The 19,686-nt window shown below is 34.6% G+C and overlaps 1 protein-coding gene across 1 annotated transcript; it reads right to left on the reverse strand.

Annotated features, from left to right (window-relative positions):
- Nucleotides 1-9,304: 9,304 nt before the first annotated feature.
- LOC127728866 (acanthoscurrin-2-like) lies at nt 9,305-17,908 on the reverse strand. The gene is made up of 3 exons (XM_052236458.1): nt 17,798-17,908; nt 12,803-12,920; nt 9,305-9,756 (listed from the first exon to the last, which is right to left on the reverse strand). Exons 2-3 carry the CDS (start codon nt 12,822-12,824, stop codon nt 9,305-9,307), a joined length of 474 nt encoding a protein of 157 aa, XP_052092418.1. The 5' UTR covers nt 12,825-12,920; nt 17,798-17,908.
- Between the last annotated feature and the right edge of the window lie 1,778 nt (nt 17,909-19,686).

A 19,686-nucleotide genomic window follows, 5' to 3' on the forward strand; every position in this document is an offset into this window, starting at 1 on the left:
TACAGTAAAAAAAGACAATCACTGTCTTACAGTAAACAAAGACAACAGCTGACTTACAGTAAACAAAGACAACCACTAACTTACAGTAAACAAAGATCCCCACTGACTTACAGTAAACAAAGAGAACCACTGACTTACAGTAAACAAAGGCAACCACTGACTTACAGTTAACAAAAACAACCACTGACTTACAGTAAACAAAGACAACCACTGAATAATAGTAAACAAAGACAAACACTGACTTACAGTAAACAAAGAAAACCACTGACTAATAGTAACCAAAGACAAACACTGACTTACAGTAAACAAAGACAACCGCTGACTCACAGTAAACAAAGACAACCATTAATGAACAGTAAACAAAGACAACCACTGACTTACAGTAAACAAAGACCACCACTGACTTACAGTAAACAAAGACAACCACTGACTTACAGTAAACAAAGACAATTACTGACTTACAGTAAACAAAGACCACCACTGACTTACAGTAAACAAAGACAACTACTGACTAATAGTAAACAAAGACAACCACTGACTTACATTAAACAAAGACAATTACTGACTAATAGTAAACAAAGATAACCACTGACTTACAGTAAACAAAGACAACCACTAACTTACAGTAAACAAAGACCACCACTGACTTACAGTAAACAAAGACAACCACTGACTTACAGTAAACAAAGACAACCACTGACTTACAGTAAACAAAGACAACCACTGACTAACAGTTAACAAAAACAACCACTGACTTACAGTAAACAAAGACTACCACTGACTAATAGTAAACAAAGACAAACACTGACTTACAGTAAACAAAGACAACCACTGACTAATAGTAAACAAAGATAACCACTGACTTACAGTAAACAAAGACAACCACTGACTTAGAGTAAACAAAGACAACCGCTGACTTACAGTAAACAAAGACAACCGCTGACTCACAGTAAACAAAGACAACCATTGATGAACAGTAAACAAAGACAACCACTGACTTACAGTAAACAAAGACCACCACTGACTTACAGTAAACAAAGACCACCACTGACTTACAGTAAACAAAGACAATTACTGACTTACAGTAAACAAAGACCACCACTGACTTACAGTAAACAAAGACAATTACTGACTAATAGTAAAAAAAGACAACCACTGACTAATAGTAAACAAAGACCACCACTGACTTACAGTAAACAAAAACAACCACTGACAAATAGTAAACAAAGACAACCGCTGACTTACAGTAAACAAAGACAACCGCTGACTTACAGTAAACAAAGACAACCACTGACTAACAGTAAACAAAGACAACCACTGACTTACAGTAAACAAAGACCACCACTGACTAACAGTAAACAAAGACAACCACTGACTAATAGTAAACAAAGACAACCACTGACTTACAGTAAAAAAAGACAACCGCTGACTTCCGGTAAACAAAAACCACCACTGACTTACAGTAAACAAAGACCACCACTGACTTACAGTAAACAAAGACAACCACTGACTAATAGTAAACAAAGACAACCACTGACTAATAGTAAACAAAGACCACCACTGACTTACAGTAAACAAAGACAACCACTGACTAATAGTAAACAAAGACAACCGCTGACTTACAGTAAACAAAGACAACCGCTGACTTACAGTAAACAAAGACAACCACTGACAAATAGTAAACAAAGACAACCACTGACGTACAGTAAAAAGGCCACCACTGACTTATAGTAAACAAAGACCACCACTGACTTACAGTAAACAAAGACAACCACTGAGAAAACAAAGACAACTACTGACTTACTGTAAACAAAGACAACCACTGACTTACAGTAAACAAAGACAACCACTGACTAATAGTAAACAAAGACAACCACTGACTAACAGTAAACAAAGACCACCACTGACTTACAGTAGACAAAGACAACCACTGACTTACAGTAAACAAAGACAACCACTGACTTACAGTAAACAAAGACAACCACTGACTAATAGTAAACAAAGACCACCACTGACTAACAGTAAACAAAGACAACCACTGACTAATAGTAAACAAAGACAACCACTGACTTACAGTAAAAAAAGACAACCGCTGACTTCCGGTAAACAAAAACCACCACTGACTTACAGTAAACAAAGACCACCACTGACTTACAGTAAACAAAGACAACCACTGACTAATAGTAAACAAAGACAACCACTGACTAATAGTAAACAAAGACCACCACTGACTTACAGTAAACAAAGACAACCACTGACTAATAGTAAACAAAGACAACCGCTGACTTACAGTAAACAAAGACAACCGCTGACTTACAGTAAACAAAGACAACCACTGACAAATAGTAAACAAAGACAACCACTGACGTACAGTAAAAAAAGACCACCACTGACTTATAGTAAACAAAGACCACCACTGACTTACAGTAAACAAAGACAACCACTGAGAAAACAAAGACAACTACTGACTTACTGTAAACAAAGACAACCACTGACTTACAGTAAACAAAGACAACCACTGACTAATAGTAAACAAAGACAACCACTGACTAACAGTAAACAAAGACAACCACTTACTTACAGTAGACAAAGACAACCACTGATTTACAGTAGACAAAGACAACCACTGACTTACAGTAAACAAAGACCACCACTGACTTACAGTAAACAAAGACCACCACTGACTTACAGTAAACAAAGACAACCACTGACTAATAGTAAACAAAGACAACCACTGACTAATAGTAAACAAAGACCACCACTGACTTACAGTAAACAAAGACAACCACTGACTAATAGTAAACAAAGACAACCGCTGACTTACAGTAAACAAAGACAACCGCTGACTTACAGTAAACAAAGACAACCACTGACAAATAGTAAACAAAGACAACCACTGACTTACAGTAAACAAAGACCACCATTGACTTATAGTAAACAAAGACCACCACTGACTTACAGTAAACAAAGACAACCACTGAGTAAACAAAGACAACTACTGACTTACAGTAAACAAAGACAACCACTGACTAATAGTTAACAAAGACAACCACTGACTAACAGTAAACAAAGACAACCCTTGACTTACAGTAAACAAAGACAACCCTTGACTTACAGTAAACAAAGACAACCACTGACTTACAGTAAACAAAGACAACCACTGACTAATAGTAAACAAAGACAACCACTGACTAACAGTAAACAAAGACAACCACTGACTTACAGTAGACAAAGACAACCGCTGACTTACAGTAAACAAAGACAACCGCTGATTTACAGTAAACAAAGACAACCACTGACTAACAGTAAACAAAGACAACCATTGACTTACAGTAAACAAAGACAACCACTGACTTACAGTAAACAAAGACAACCACTGACTAATAGTAAACAAAGACAACCACTGACTAACAGTAAACAAAGACAACCACTGACTTACAGTAGACAAAGACAACCACTGACTTACAGTAAACAAAGACAACCGCTGACTTACAGTAAACAAAGACAACCACTGACTAATAGTAAACAAAGACAACCACTGACTTACAGTAAACAAAGACAACCACTGACTAATAGTAAACAAAGACAACCGCTGACTTACAGTAAACAAAGACAACCGCTGACTTACAGTAAACAAAGACAACCACTGACAAATAGTAAACAAAGACAACCACTGACGTACAGTAAAAAAAGACCACCACTGACTTATAGTAAACAAAGACCACCACTGACTTACAGTAAACAAAGACAACCACTGACTTACAGTAAACAAAGACAATTACTGACTTACAGTAAACAAAGACCACCACTGACTTACAGTAAACAAAGACAATTACTGACTAACAGTAAACAAAGACAACCACTGACTTACAGTAAACAAAGACCACCACTGACTTACAGTAAACAAAGACAACCACTGACTAATAGTAAACAAAGACAACCACTGACTAACAGTAAACAAAGACAACCACTGACTTACAGTAGACAAAGACAACCACTGACTTACAGTAAACAAAGACAACCACTGACTAATAGTAAACAAAGACAACCACTGAGTAAACAAAGACAACTACTGACTTACAGTAAACAAAGACAACCACTGACTAATAGTAAACAAAGACAACCACTGACTAACAGTAAACAAAGACAACCACTGACTTACAGTAAACAAAGACAAACACTGACTTACAGTAAACAAAGACAACCACTGACTAATAGTAAACAAAGACAACCACTGACTAACAGTAAACAAAGACAACCACTGACTTACAGTAGACAAAGACAACCACTGACTTACAGTAAACAAAGACAACCACTGACTTACAGTAAACAAAGACCACCACTGACTTACAGTAAACAAAGACCACCACTGACTTACAGTAAACAAAGACAACCACTGACTTAGAGTAAACAAAGACAACCACTGACTAACAGTAAACAAAGACAACCACTGACGTACAGTAAAAAAAGACCACCACTGACTTATAGTAAACAAAGACCACCACTGACTTACAGTAAACAAAGACAACCACTGACTTACAGTAAACAAAGACAATTACTGACTTACAGTAAACAAAGACCACCACTGACTTACAGTAAACAAAGACAATTACTGACTAACAGTAAACAAAGACAACCACTGACTTACAGTAAACAAAGACAACCACTGACTTACAGTAAACAAAGACAACCACTGACTAATAGTAAACAAAGACAACCACTGACTAACAGTAAACAAAGACAACCACTGACTTACAGTAAACAAAGACAACCACTTACTAATAGTAAACAAAGACAACCACTGAGTAAACAAAGACAACTACTGACTTACAGTAAACAAAGACAACCACTGACTAAAAGTAAACAAAGACAACCACTGACTAACAGTAAACAAAGACAACCACTGACTTACAGTAAACAAAGACAACCACTGACTAATAGTAAACAAAGACAACCACTGACTAACAGTAAACAAAGACAACCACTGACTTACAGTAGACAAAGACAACCACTGACTTACAGTAAACAAAGACAACCACTGACTTACAGTAAACAAAGACCACCACTGACTTACAGTAAACAAAGACCACCACTGCCTTACAGTAAACAAAGACAACCACTGACTCACAGTAAACAAAGACCACCACTGACTTACAGTAAACAAAGACAACCACTGACTTACAGTAAACAAAGACCACCACTGACTTATGTAAGCGTACTTTCATTCCGCCGTGTATTTATTCCGGGTAACTGTTTTTCACTAGAGAATATTGGATGTAAATAGTGTGAAAGCGTCGATCTTGATATCGTTGTTTTGTTTATATTAGACCGGTTTATTGTTTACATAAATAAATGGGTTAAAATTAAAATGATTTTCAAGGAACCATTTTAATTAATCTGAGTCAATCTAGTAATTATAAATAATATTGATGATGATGAGGAGGATGTTTTTATAACTCAAAATAATTTATCAATGATCAGGACATTGAACTTGATATAAACCAAATTTTAAGAGCAGATTTGTTCTTACATAAAGTTTCAATTATAGAAGTTGACCGAAAAGCAAATACACAGAAAAACTTCGAACAATCCAATAAATATAAATATTACAATTAGTGACAATTTAAAAGCATATGATTTTAAAGATTTGCATAGAAAAATTATTTAAATCTTATTCGTTAATAAGCATTATTGTGTTATCGTGTGTTGAAAATGAGTACTAATCACTTCATCAATGTATGGATCTAAAGCACTAGTGTAATTAATCCCGGTATAAAATAACTAGTGCAATCATTCCGGTACAAAATCACTAGTGTAATCATTCCTTGTTTAAAAACACTAGTGTGAACATTCCTTGGATGAAAACTCTCCACTTTTTACATAAATCATTTATGCAAGTTTCAAATACACTAAAAACTATAAAGTCACATCTTATATATGTTTCCCCTTCAAAAAACCCTTTTTAGAACCTTATAATGACTGGTGGATGTTTTACACTGGACCCGGATAGAAACACCTAGTGAATTTTTGTTGGTGGATAAAAATCACTGGGGATTTTCTTCCTCCGGATAAAGTACACTGGCGGAATCAAACCACTGTTACACTTACAGTAAACAAAGACAACCACTGACTTACAGTAAACAAAGACAATTACTGACTTACAGTAAACAAAGACCACCACTGACTTACAGTAAACAAAGACAATTACTGACTAATAGTAAACAAAGACAACCACTGACTAATAATCAAAGACCACCACTGACTTACAGTAAACAAAGACAACCACTGACTAATAGTAAACAAAGACAACCGCTGACTTACAGTAAACAAAGACAACCGCTGACTTACAGTAAACAAAGACAACCACTGACTAATAGTAAACAAAGACAACCACTGACTTACAGTAAACAAAGACCACCGCTGACTAACAGAAAACAAAGACAACCACTGACTAATAGTAAACAAAGACAACCACTGACTTACAGTAAACAAAGACAACCGCTGACTTCCGGTAAACAAAAACCACCACTGACTTACAGTAAACAAAGACCACCACTGACTTACAGTAAACAAAGACAACCACTGACTAATAGTAAACAAAGACAACCACTGACTTATAGTAAACAAAGACCACCACTGACTTACAGTAAACAAAGACAACCACTGACTAATAGTAAACAAAGACAACCGCTGACTTACAGTAAACAAAGACAACCGCTGACTTACAGTAAACAAAGACAACCACTGACAAATAGTAAACAAAGACAACCACTGACTTACAGTAAACAAAGACCACCACTGAGTAAACAAAGACAACTACTGACTTACAGTAGACAAAGACAACCACTGACTTATAGTAAACAAAGACCACCACTGACTTACAGTAACCAAAGACAACCACTGACTTACAGTAAACAAAGACAACCACTGACTAATAGTAAACAAAGACAACCGCTGACTAACAGTAAACAAAGACAACCACTGACTTACAGTAAACAAAGACAAACACTGACTTACAGTAAACAAAGACAACCACTGACTAAAAGTAAACAAAGACAACCACTGACTAACAGTAAACAAAGACAACCACTGACTTACAGTAGACAAAGACAACCACTGACTAATAGTAAACAAAGACAACCGCTGACTTACAGTAAACAAAGACAACCGCTGACTTACAGTAAACAAAGACAACCACTGACTAATAGTAAACAAAGACAACCACTGACATACAGTAAACAAAGACCACCGCTGACTAACAGAAAACAAAGACAACCACTGACTAATAGTAAACAAAGACAACCACTGACTTACAGTAAACAAAGACAACCGCTGACTTCCGGTAAACAAAAACCACCACTGACTTACAGTAAACAAAGACCACCACTGACTTACAGTAAACAAAGACAACCACTGACTAATAGTAAACAAAGACATCCACTGACTTATAGTAAACAAAGACCACCACTGACTTACAGTAAACAAAGACAACCACTGACTAATAGTAAACAAAGACAACCGCTGACTTACAGTAAACAAAGACAACCGCTGACTTACAGTAAACAAAGACAACCACTGACAAATAGTAAACAAAGACAACCACTGACTTACAGTAAACAAAGACCACCACTGAGTAAACAAAGACAACTACTGACTTACAGTAAACAAAGACAACCACTGACTAATAGTAAACAAAGACAACCACTGACTAACAGTAAACAAAGACAACCACTGACTTACAGTAAACAAAGACAAACACTGACTTACAGTAAACAAAGACAACCACTGACTAATAGTAAACAAAGACAACCACTGACTAACAGTAAACAAAGACAACCACTGACTTACAGTAGACAAAGACAACCACTGACTTACAGTAAACAAAGACAACCACTGACTTACAGTAAACAAAGACCACCACTGACTTACAGTAAACAAAGACAACCACTGACTAATAGTAAACAAAGACAACCACTGACTAATAGTAAACAAAGACCACCACTGACTTACAGTAAACAAAGACAACCACTGACTAATAGTAAACAAAGACAACCGCTGACTTACAGTAAACAAAGACAACCGCTGACTTACAGTAAACAAAGACAACCACTGACAAATAGTAAACAAAGACAACCACTGACTTACAGTTAACAAAGACCACCACTGACTTATAGTAAACAAAGACCACCACTGACTTACAATAAACAAAGACAACCACTGAGTAAACAAAGACAACTACTGACTTACAGTATACAAAGACAACCACTGACTAATAGTAAACAAAGACAACCACTGACTAACAGTAAACAAAGACAACCACTGACTTACAGTAAAACAAAGACCACCACTGACTTACAGTAAACAAAGACAACCACTGACTTAGAGTAAACAAAGACAACCACTGGCAATATTCTAAGAAATTTCAACATACAAACCTTCTTATCGGATAGTGAACACGAAAATAATTTTATAAGTTGTACAAAATTTTATTTTGGAAACAAGAAGATTTAGCATTGAAGTCTTCTAAGTAGATTATAGAATAAATTAAAGTAAGAAATTTTAATTAAAATTCTACTGAGATTGGCCTATAGGTATAGGCAAATACAAAAATATAGATTAGTTCTCATTTTCATATTCAATCTGCAGTGTTTGTTAATCGTGATGTGTGGATGCAGTAGAATGTGTTCCCGTGCCTGTAGTGTATGCCCTTGTACTTTTTCAGTAAGGATGTAATGTTTGTAAGAGCTGTCTACATATTCCATTATATTAATGTTCTATTTCTTCTTCTGTATTTTATCCCTACCCCCTTCTATGTAATATCTGTGTCATTTGGTCTCTTGTGGAGAGTTGTTCTCACTAGTAATCATACCATATCTTCTTATTTTTATACAGCTGTCTGAATAGAATATGAAAGAAAGAAATCCTGCTATCATTATCGCATACATAATATATTGCAACATGTGACAAAACCAATAAAGGGAAATGCCAACACATGCTGTAATGTTTAAAACTTTTGTCGTTTCATTCATCAAGAAATCACATGTAATGGGGCGATTTAGAGCTTGACCTGTTTAATTGACCTCTATATTTTTTTTCAGAAATGTGTGTGTCATCAGGTTTCTATGTCATTGACGTATAAACATTCAAATCATATGCCAATGCAATACTAGTATGTTTAGATGTCAAAGATTCCTCAATATCATTGACCTCAACGACCATAACATTTATGTAAATAAAGATATGCATTATTTTAAGAGAACAATTAAATTGTGTTCTATTTTTAATATGTCTTCGATTGATACACTCAGTATCCTTTTCCATATGATCTACCACCATAACCGCCTCGACCTCCACCTCCGCCACCTCCTCCACCTCCTCCACTTCCATAACCCTTGCCTCCATAACCGCTACCACCGCGTCCTCCGCCACCTCCTCCACTTCCATAACCCGTGCCTCCATAACCGCCACCTCCTCCACTTCCATAACTCGTGCCTCCATAACCGCCACCACTGCGTCCTCCGCCACCTCCTCCACTTCCATAACCGCCACCACTGCGTCCTCCGCCATATCCACCTCCACTGCGACCGCCGCCATAACTACTCATGCCATATCCTCCACCTCCTCTGCCTCCACCGCCGCCATATCTTCCTCCACGGCTGCCATATCCTCCTCCACCACCGCCGCCATACCCTCCTCCATAACTACTTGCAATAAGGGCTAACAGGGTAAGAAGAATAAAGGATCTCATCTTCGTTGCTGAAAAAAAAATCAACAGAAAGGATGACACATTAATTGATCTTTATTGTATCAAGAAATATTAGATACATACCATGGCGTACTAGTAACTTATGTTTTAATTCTTATTCAAAAGAACAACCGATGTCATCATGAAGGATTTCAAAACATATTTTTATCAATTTTAAATTCGTACTCCATTGAAATGTTATAAGGATATTATAGAAAAACAAAGGATATGGGGTATCCACCCATGACGCAAAATCAGTACATGCACAAAAACACACAAAATAGCAAAGGAACAGCGCTTTTATTGTTGTTCCTTATCTCAAAGTCATAATGAGGCCTTCAACACAGAGCAAAAAAACTCTTAACTCACTGCAAGTTTTAGACGGCCCCTAGCACCGGCTTAAGCGGCACACACACACACTAATAAAATGTTTGAAAGAGAAAAAATTAACTTTAAGCATTTTTTTCAACAGCTTGTCAATGAAAGCCACAACTCTCTATTTATCAAATACAAATGTGTTTGAAATTACACAACAAAATTAAGAAACGACACTTTTAATTGAATAATTGAATTTTGATATTTCAAGAAATTGTACTTATTTGGGTTTTTTTTTTTTTATTATTTCTTTCAAACTTTAATTGAACTCATATGATTTTTTTTTTTAATTTTGATAACTGAATTAAAAAAAAAACGAAATATACACTGTGAAAAACTGAAACAGCTAGAAAAAACTAAATGTTTCAATGATTTGTATTGTGTCATATAGAGTCGGAATTATCCAAATACACTTCACATTTGAAATGTAATAAATCATCAGACTTATAGAGAAATAACAATAATAGGTGCAATTGGAAAACTTTTTAACAAAATTTTAAATCTACGACTGGACAGATTTTTTCAGAAAAATAGTATTATACATTAAAGTCAAATTGATTTACGTAGAAAGCCATAACGGCAGACCATATGTTCATACTCAGTATATTCCTCATGAAAACATAATGTAATTTAAAAGAAGGGAGACTGTTAACCTGTTTTATTGACTTTTCAGAAGGCTTTTGATACTGTTATTCATACAGCAATCAAAATGAATCTACTAAAGATTGGGGTTCGGTCTTACTTACATAACATTGTCAAGAGTATGTATGAAATTAGTAGATCATGCGTCAAAATTCAAAATTTCCTCATTAAATACTGGCGTCAAACAAGATGAAAACATTATTCCTAACTTATTCAAAATATTTATATATATGATTTACCAAATTATTTGTCAAGGACAAGAGACCTTGTCAATGTTAATGATAAAGATTCACATTGTTTAATGAATGCTAATACTATTGTTTTATTATCTAGATCAGCAGAAGAGCTACAAGACAAACTAAAATTGCTTAACATTTTTTGCAAAGATTAGTGTCTCAACGTGAACACTTACAAACAAGGATTTTGATTTTTAACAAAGCAGGCAGACATGTTAAACAGAAATTCATATTCCAGAATATAAACCTGGAATGTGTTTCAAAATACAAGTACCTAGTTTATATTTAATCTCACCGGGCTCGCTAAGTTATGCTCAAAGTGAACCGTACAAGAAATTCTTAGAATCTTATTGTAAATTGCGGAAATAGTTTTTATCATTAAATCTTAACATCAAAACATTGATCACACTCTTTCCTCCAACTGTAAGAAGGAATGTGTATGTTATGTATCTTTCAAAAAAATAAATTCAGGGTTACCCCTTGAGAAACTTTACATAAAATTTAACAATTTTTTCTTTGGGTACACCAAAAAAAATAAATAAAGTCACAGTATTGTCTAAACTTGATAGATTTCCAATTTATTTTAACATAATCAAAGGGATGCTATTGTACTGGTATTGATTAGAGAATATAGGAGAGACATTTGAACAATCTCAAATACTACACCAACTGAATAAAACATCATGGTATGATTCAATAATTGTTGAATCGAAGTTACATGGAATTGAGTGTACAAATACAAGAAATTTTCCTTTTTAGGAGTCTATTAAAAATTTAAGAACTATCTCCAAACCAAGCTATCAACTGTGTTCATGAGTTATATTAGATTTTCTTTTCTTTTTGATTGCGCAAGATTTGAGGATGAAAGAGGTGATATGTTGTCTTGATTTGAAAAAGTTAATACTTATCTTAATCATATGAACAATCAAATCATGTGGCTTTTCACTGTAGAACATGTTGATTTACTTAAAATAATATGTAATTTTATATACAAACATCAACCGCTAGATTGTCATATACATACATATTTTAAAAGTTGGCTTGTTGATTTAGAAGTCAAACACATATTAGTCCATAAAAGAAAATATAGAAGATATATATTGATTAATAATTTTTTTTCTATAAATGAAACTGTTTTATATCCTTAAATCAACGTCCCCATTCAAGTTACCTTTTTATGCTTTTGATACAGGTGGGGTAAAGACATTTCCACATATATATTTAGCATGCCAGTCAATCTTTAAGGTGTCACCCCCTGGTGTCAGTTGCATTTAGGATATCACACTGCTATCTTACTTGCTGCTGACACAGGAAGGACTGTTAACATGCGCAAGCTTTTGGTCTATATAAAAATAAGGAGATGTGGTATGATTGCCAGTGAGACAACTATCCAGCCAAGTTCAAACGAAGTAGATGTAAGCAATTATAGACAACCGTACGCCCTTTAACAATGAGAAAAACCCAATATACAATCAGCCACATAAAAGCTTAAGCTGCGTAAAAATTAACTTAAGACAGTTATATGTCACTTGATTTTATTAAATGTTATTTGTTTTAATCTCAAATTATATGGTTATTGTCATGTCAAATGTTTACGTCCTTTCGAGGCCCTTAGTTTAAATGTCATATTTTTATTCTTCTTCTTTTAAACGCACCAAAAGAAAAGGTGTGCCTATATGATAACTAACTGAACTTACTGTGTATGAATGTTTGACTTATCAATTTCAGTCAAACATATTGAAAGCTTAACCCATATACTATTCAATACTGCTAACTGTTATGCATTAACCACTGAGCAACTTACCTTTAGTTTGGAGACTGGTCATATGTGCAATGTTTGGTACTCAGTCCATCTTATTTATACACATGTATCTTTCCAGCACATGTACGGTAGCTTGCAAAAATTTTGCAACATGCATTGCCTGCAGATATTTGGAAACACGAAAGAATTAAGGAAGTCTATCTATATCTCTATTATAATAAGATTTAGTGTTTAGTGTTTAATTTTCCCATAACTGTATGTTTGTACTTTTCTGGTTCATGTGCTCCACTGATGTACCTTTACAATACTAAGGAACTTTTGATTGACATAGAACTTCCAATGAACAAAACCATTTTATTCTTTATTCTTTTTATAAAGGTGAATAAAAACAGAACTCCAAATTAAATGAATTCTCAACTTACAACCAATTTAAAATGGTGTTACAGACGTAAATTAGTTTAATCATGGAAGTAATGTAAACAAGGAGATGTGATATGATTACCAATGAGACAACTATCCACCAGAGTTTAAAGTGGATTACAGCAACATTAGGGTCACTGTGTAGCCTCCAACAATGATCAATACTGATACCGTATAGTCAGCTATATAAAAGACGCTGGTATGACAAAATGATAAACAATTCACACGAGACAACCAAGGGCTGATTTCTGTTAAAACAATTAACGAAAACCCAATATGACGCTAAGTATAAAAAGACAACCACCGACTAATAGTAAACAAAGACAAACACTGACTTACAGTAAACAAAGACAACCACTGACTTACAGTAAACAAAGACAAACACTGACTTACAGTAAACAAAGACAACCACTGACTTACAGTAAACAAAGATAATCACTGACTTACAGTAAACAAAGACAACCACTGACTTACAGTAAACAAAGACAACCACTGACTTACAGTAAACAAAGACCACCACTGACTAATAGTAAACAAAGACAACCATTGACTTACAGTAAACAAAGACAATAACTGACTAAAAGTAGACAAAGTCAATCACTGACTTACAGTAAACAAAGACAATTACTGACTTACAGTAAACAAAGACAACCACTGACTAATAGTAAACAAAGACAAACACTGACTTACAGTAAACAAAGACAACCACTGACTTACAGTAAACAAAAACAAACACTGACTTACAGTAAACAAAGACAACCACTGACTTACAGTAAACAAAGATAATCACTGACTTACAGTAAACAAAGACAACCACTGACTTACAATAAACAAAGACTAACACTGACTTACAGTAAACAAAGACAAACACTGACTTACATTGTTATATTATAGTTTATTTCTCTGTGTGTTACATTTTAATGTTGTGTTTCTTTTGTGTCGTAGTTCTCCTCTTATAGTTGATGTGTTTCCCTCAGTTTTAGTTTGTTAACCGGATTTGGTTTTTTTCTCAATCGATTTATGAATTTCGAACAGCGGTATACTACTGTTGCCTTTTTTTACAGTAAACAAAGACAACCACTGACTTACAGTATACAAAGACAATTACTGACTTAGAGTAAACAAAGACAATTACTGACTTAGAGTAAACAAAAACATTCACTGACTTACAGGAAACAAAGACAATTACTGACTTACAGGAAACAAAGACAACCACTGACTGACAGTAAACAAAGACAATTACTGACTAAGAGTAAACAAACACAATCACTGACTTACAGTAAACAAAGACAACAACTCACTTACAGTATACAAAGACAATTACTGACTTACAGTAAACAAAGACCACCACTGACTTACGGTAAACGAAGACAACAACTCACTTACAGTATACAAAGACAATTACTGACTAACATTAAACAAAGACCACCATTGACTTACATTAAACAAAGACAACCACTGACTTACAGTAATCAAAGACAATCACTGAATTACAGTTAACAAAGACAACCGCTGAATTACAGTAAACAAAGACAATTACTGACTTACAGTAAACAAAGACAATGACTGACTTCCGGTAAACAAAAACCACCACTGACTTACAGTAAATAAAGACAACCACTGACTTACAGTATACAAAGACAATAACTGACTTAGAGTAAACAAAGACCACCACTGACTTACAGTAAACAAAGACAACAACTCACTTACAGTATACAAAGACAATTACTAACTAACAGTAAACAAAGACCACCACTGACTTACAGTAAACAAAGACAATTACTGATTTACAGTAAACAAAGACAATCACTGACTTACAGTAAACAAAGTCAATTACTGACTTACAATATACAAAGACAACCACTGATTATAGTAAACAAAGACAATTACTGACTTACAGTAAACAAAGACAATTACTGACTTACAGTATACAAAGACAACCACTGACTTACAGTATACAAAGACAATTACTGACTTACAGTAAACAAAGACAATTACTGATTTACAGTAAACAAAGACAATTACTGACTTACAGTAAACAAAGTCAATTACTGACTTACAGTATACAAAGACAACCACTGACTTACAGTATACAAAGACAACCACTGACTAATAGTAAACAAAGACAATCACTGACTTACAGTAAACAAAGACAACCAGTGACTTACAGTAAACAAAGACAACAACTCACTTACAGTATACAAAGACAATTACTGACTAACAGAAAAACAAAGACCACCACTGACTTACAGTAAACAAAGACAACCGCTTACTTACAGTAAACAAAGACAATTACTGACTTACAGTAATCAAAGACAATTACTGACTTACAGTAAACAAAGACAACAACTCACTTACAGTAAACAAAGACAATAACTGACTTACAGTAAACAAAGACAACCACTGACTTACAGTATACAAAGACAATCAATGACTTATAGTAAACAAAGACAATCACTGACTTACAGTAAACAAAGACAATTACTCACTTACAGTAAACAAAGACAATTACTGACTTACAGTAAACAAAGACAATTACTGACTTACAGTATACAAAGGACAACCACTGACTTACAGTAAACAAAGACAATTACTCACTTACAGTAAACAAAGACAATCACTGACTTACAGTAAACAAAGACAATTACTGATTTACCGTAAACAAAGACAATTACTGACTTACAGTAAACAAAGACAATTACTGACTTACAGTTAACAAAGACAATTACTGACTTACAGTAAACAAAGACAACCACTGACTAATAGTAAACAAAGACAATCACTGACTTACAGTAAACAAAGACAACAACTGACTTACAGCAAACAAAGACAACAACTCACTTACAGTATACAAAGACAATTACTGACTTACAAGCCCCTGACATGGAATAGACATCTACATAATGTGGAGGGATTAAACATGGTTGTTGTGTATACCCTTATATTTTACAGTTATTGGTCTTTTGCTTCTGAGGGAGTTGTCTACCGTTAGTTAGTGTTTATTATTATATTTGTTCTATTATTTCACTTTCTTCATGTCGGGGCATTTTATAGCCGACTATACGGTGTGGGTTTTTTTCATTGTTGGAGGCCGTATGGTGACCTATAATTGCTTACTACCACGTCATTTTTACTCTGGTGGATAGTTGTCTCATTTGGCAATCATATAACATTTCCTCATTTTATGTTGTGAGCGATCGACCCTCCCCAAACATGGGACAGTGGTGCAACAGAGCACAACATAAAAAGAAACTGCAGAAATTAGTTGAAAAGATTTGATTATACTTCCATGTATCCATAAGCAATCAAACAAAGGGAACAGACTCAGTTACTTAGTTTAGACACAATCCGATAAAAAGTACATTGGGAAAATACTTTTAGATTTAAAGTGCCTACCTTACATCTGCGGTTTATATTGACAAGTACTTTTACAAAGTCCTTTACTTATCATTCTTATGTTTCTAATCGTTTAAAGAGGTTTTGATTATAGTTGTTTTACTACAAACTGTTTCTGTACAAGACAAGACAAAGAAACTTAGTTCATTATGATTTTGTTTTAGTTTATCGTCAATATGTCTGAGTTGCTTGTGTAAATTACTTAACGTGTCCGTCCAAAAGAGTCACTGAATTATTTCGTTTCGGATTATATCATTTGTAAACACAATACGTAGGTTTATTGGTTACCCCTTTTTACAAAAAGGGCATTGGTAATTATAATCTCAAAGTATTACGTCTGGGGTGTGGTTTTCGGTTAAGCTGCCCTCTTCGTCAGTTCCCGATAACTTACAACGGAAAAAGTTTAGAGTGAAGGAAGACACCCTGAGCTGAGAATTTCTCATTAAACATATTCAGTACAGCTTTTTTGGAAACTTTTATTAAAAATGCTTTAAATAGCAACTTCGTAATTAATTTGACCATTCAGATGTTTTGAATTGAGTGCCACTGATGATTTTTATTTAAACGATACTCGCTTCTTGTGTGCAAAAAATATAAGCCTGGTATCTATAATGGCTTTTTGTAACCACTGGAAATTTGGGACGAGACGTTTCATGCTCGAGTTTGGTTTACAGAAAATATCGCACTAATAATATTCCACGTCAGCACCAACCACACTCATAATGTAACAAACCAACACTAACCACACCAATAATATTACAAGTCAGCACAAACCCACACTAACCACACCAATAATATTACAAGTCAGCACAAACCCACACTAACCACACCAATAATATTACAAGTCAGCACAAACCCACACTAACCACACCAATAATATTACAAGTCAGCACAAACCCACACTAACCACACCAATAATATTACAAGTAAGCACAAACCCACACTAATTATATTTTAATCACTGACATGACAATTTTTTTCTGTAAATCTATTGTAATCATTCGAAGCCAAGTTTGTTTATCCCCAGGCTTAGGTGGTCTAGTGGAAAGAGTTTCATATGGTACCCCACGGAATAAACTGTAATACATTATTGTGTTCTTTTAGTATGTTGGGGTGTCATATGGAACTCTTACCATCGTTTTGATCGACTTACGAGTCGTGTGTATAAGAAACGCATGTTTGGCGTAAAAATTAAAATCAATTCTCTTACTTTCATCTTACCATATCATAAACCTAAAATATTCCAGCCATTTAGGATATGTGTTACTCATCAAATACTTAGCCGGTAGTAGATGAAAAATCATGTTAAGTAATCATGAGACTGTGGCCTTGCTAATTAATAACAAATAACGAATACAGAATATCAATTGAAATGAGAACGTATGATTTTGGTTTAAGTGATATTGTATATATCTGTGTTATTGTTCAAAGTCAGTAGAGAGGTTCATTTTTTATTTCAAACTAATGTCCCAGATCGCTGATCAAATTGTAAAATAGAGAACACGAGTATTTAATGTTAAAGATTGTCATACTTGAAATCATTCTCAATACAGGAATACAAACGTGTTGTCAAGTGTATTTCAACTATCAAATTGTGATCATTTATTAGATATTTCGGATATCGAAACATCTATTCAACGTATTCAAAAGTATCTATGGCTCACAGATTCCGATCAACTTACGGAAGTATATCTTTGAATGATTTGAAGAATATTTACAGTGGCCCCGAACGGGTGAATAGAATAGAACTAGCGTGTCAAGAATCTAAATTAAATCGAAAGTTAGAAAAGAGAGGAAAGATGATAGAGGAAGTGCAGAAAATGACATTTGAAAAGAAATATAAGAGAAGGCTTAACGACTATGTACCGGAATATAAAATTTATTTACCAAAAGCTCCAGCATTTCGAGAAGCAGATAACGCAGCAGTAGACGAAATCGTGGGGAGGTTGTATCAAACTCAAGAGAGACCAAGAAAGTCTGCCAAAAGTTATGACAGTGAACAAAGTCGATCTTGCAACAAATTGACTTATTCGGAATCGGAACTGAACTTGATTTATGAACGATTACACCAAGCAGACACACAGACTTTTCGTAACCGACAAGTTTTTCGCTGAGTGAACCGTTTAGTCTATTGAATATTCATAATATTTTGCATGCAGGTGCAATAAAAGAAAAATGTATTCACAAACACTGATGTATTAGAAAGATGAGAAGATATTAAGGGGTATAAAAACCACAAGTCGATGAAGAACAAACAACATCATGGCCAACAAGAAAATTGAAGAAAAGACAAAAACCTCCACAAAATACTACAATGAAAACTAAAGATTGGGAAACCCAAACTCCGCGAATAACAAAGATGAACTCTGGTGCACCAGAAATGTAAACAGTAACTTGGGAAATTGAGATTTTATCATCTGTTGACGATGTTTTTGTCATAGTCATTTAATTGCAACACATACGTTTAACGTGAGAATTAGGAGTTATTTTTCACTGGGTGTTATACCCCCGTTTAGAGACCACGGTACTGTAACGTTTATGTCTAATTTGGTTTTGTATGAGGTGTAGTTATTACTCTCAAAACGTCGCTTTTGCAGGACTATTCGGCCAAAGTAAACATACACATTATATAGTTCCCTACATTATCCAATCAAATTATTTATGGTGAACCAGCACCACAAGTGGTGACCGTGCGGTAGGGTAAAATGCGGGTGTTATTCACATTTGTCTTTCACCAAGGCAATAGATAAAACGACATTAAAGACAACAACAATCGTAAATTACCGCCAAATAATTGTTTATAATGGTCTACATGTTTCGCTAACAAGCGTGACGTCTTCCGGACAAGTACTAGTATGAAATGAACCACTAAAGTACAAAACATGCGGTTATATGGGTACGAACCACATAACCACAAGTTATCCAATCAAGTAAAAGTGCTTCATCTATTTCACGCTAGGTAAATAAGTGCATGGCCAATTTTCAATTTGAAAATGATTTTTTTGCTACTACTACTGTTTCATCATCTTATGACAAGGCTGACCTTAAACGATGTTTGTCTATCGCGGTGTTTTTTGGTGCTCTGATATATTATGGTGTATTTGGCTTCA

Source organism: Mytilus californianus, unplaced genomic scaffold, assembly GCF_021869535.1.
Source record: "Mytilus californianus isolate M0D057914Y unplaced genomic scaffold, xbMytCali1.0.p SCAF_2, whole genome shotgun sequence".
In the NCBI taxonomy this organism is placed as follows: Eukaryota; Metazoa; Mollusca; class Bivalvia; order Mytilida; family Mytilidae; genus Mytilus; species Mytilus californianus.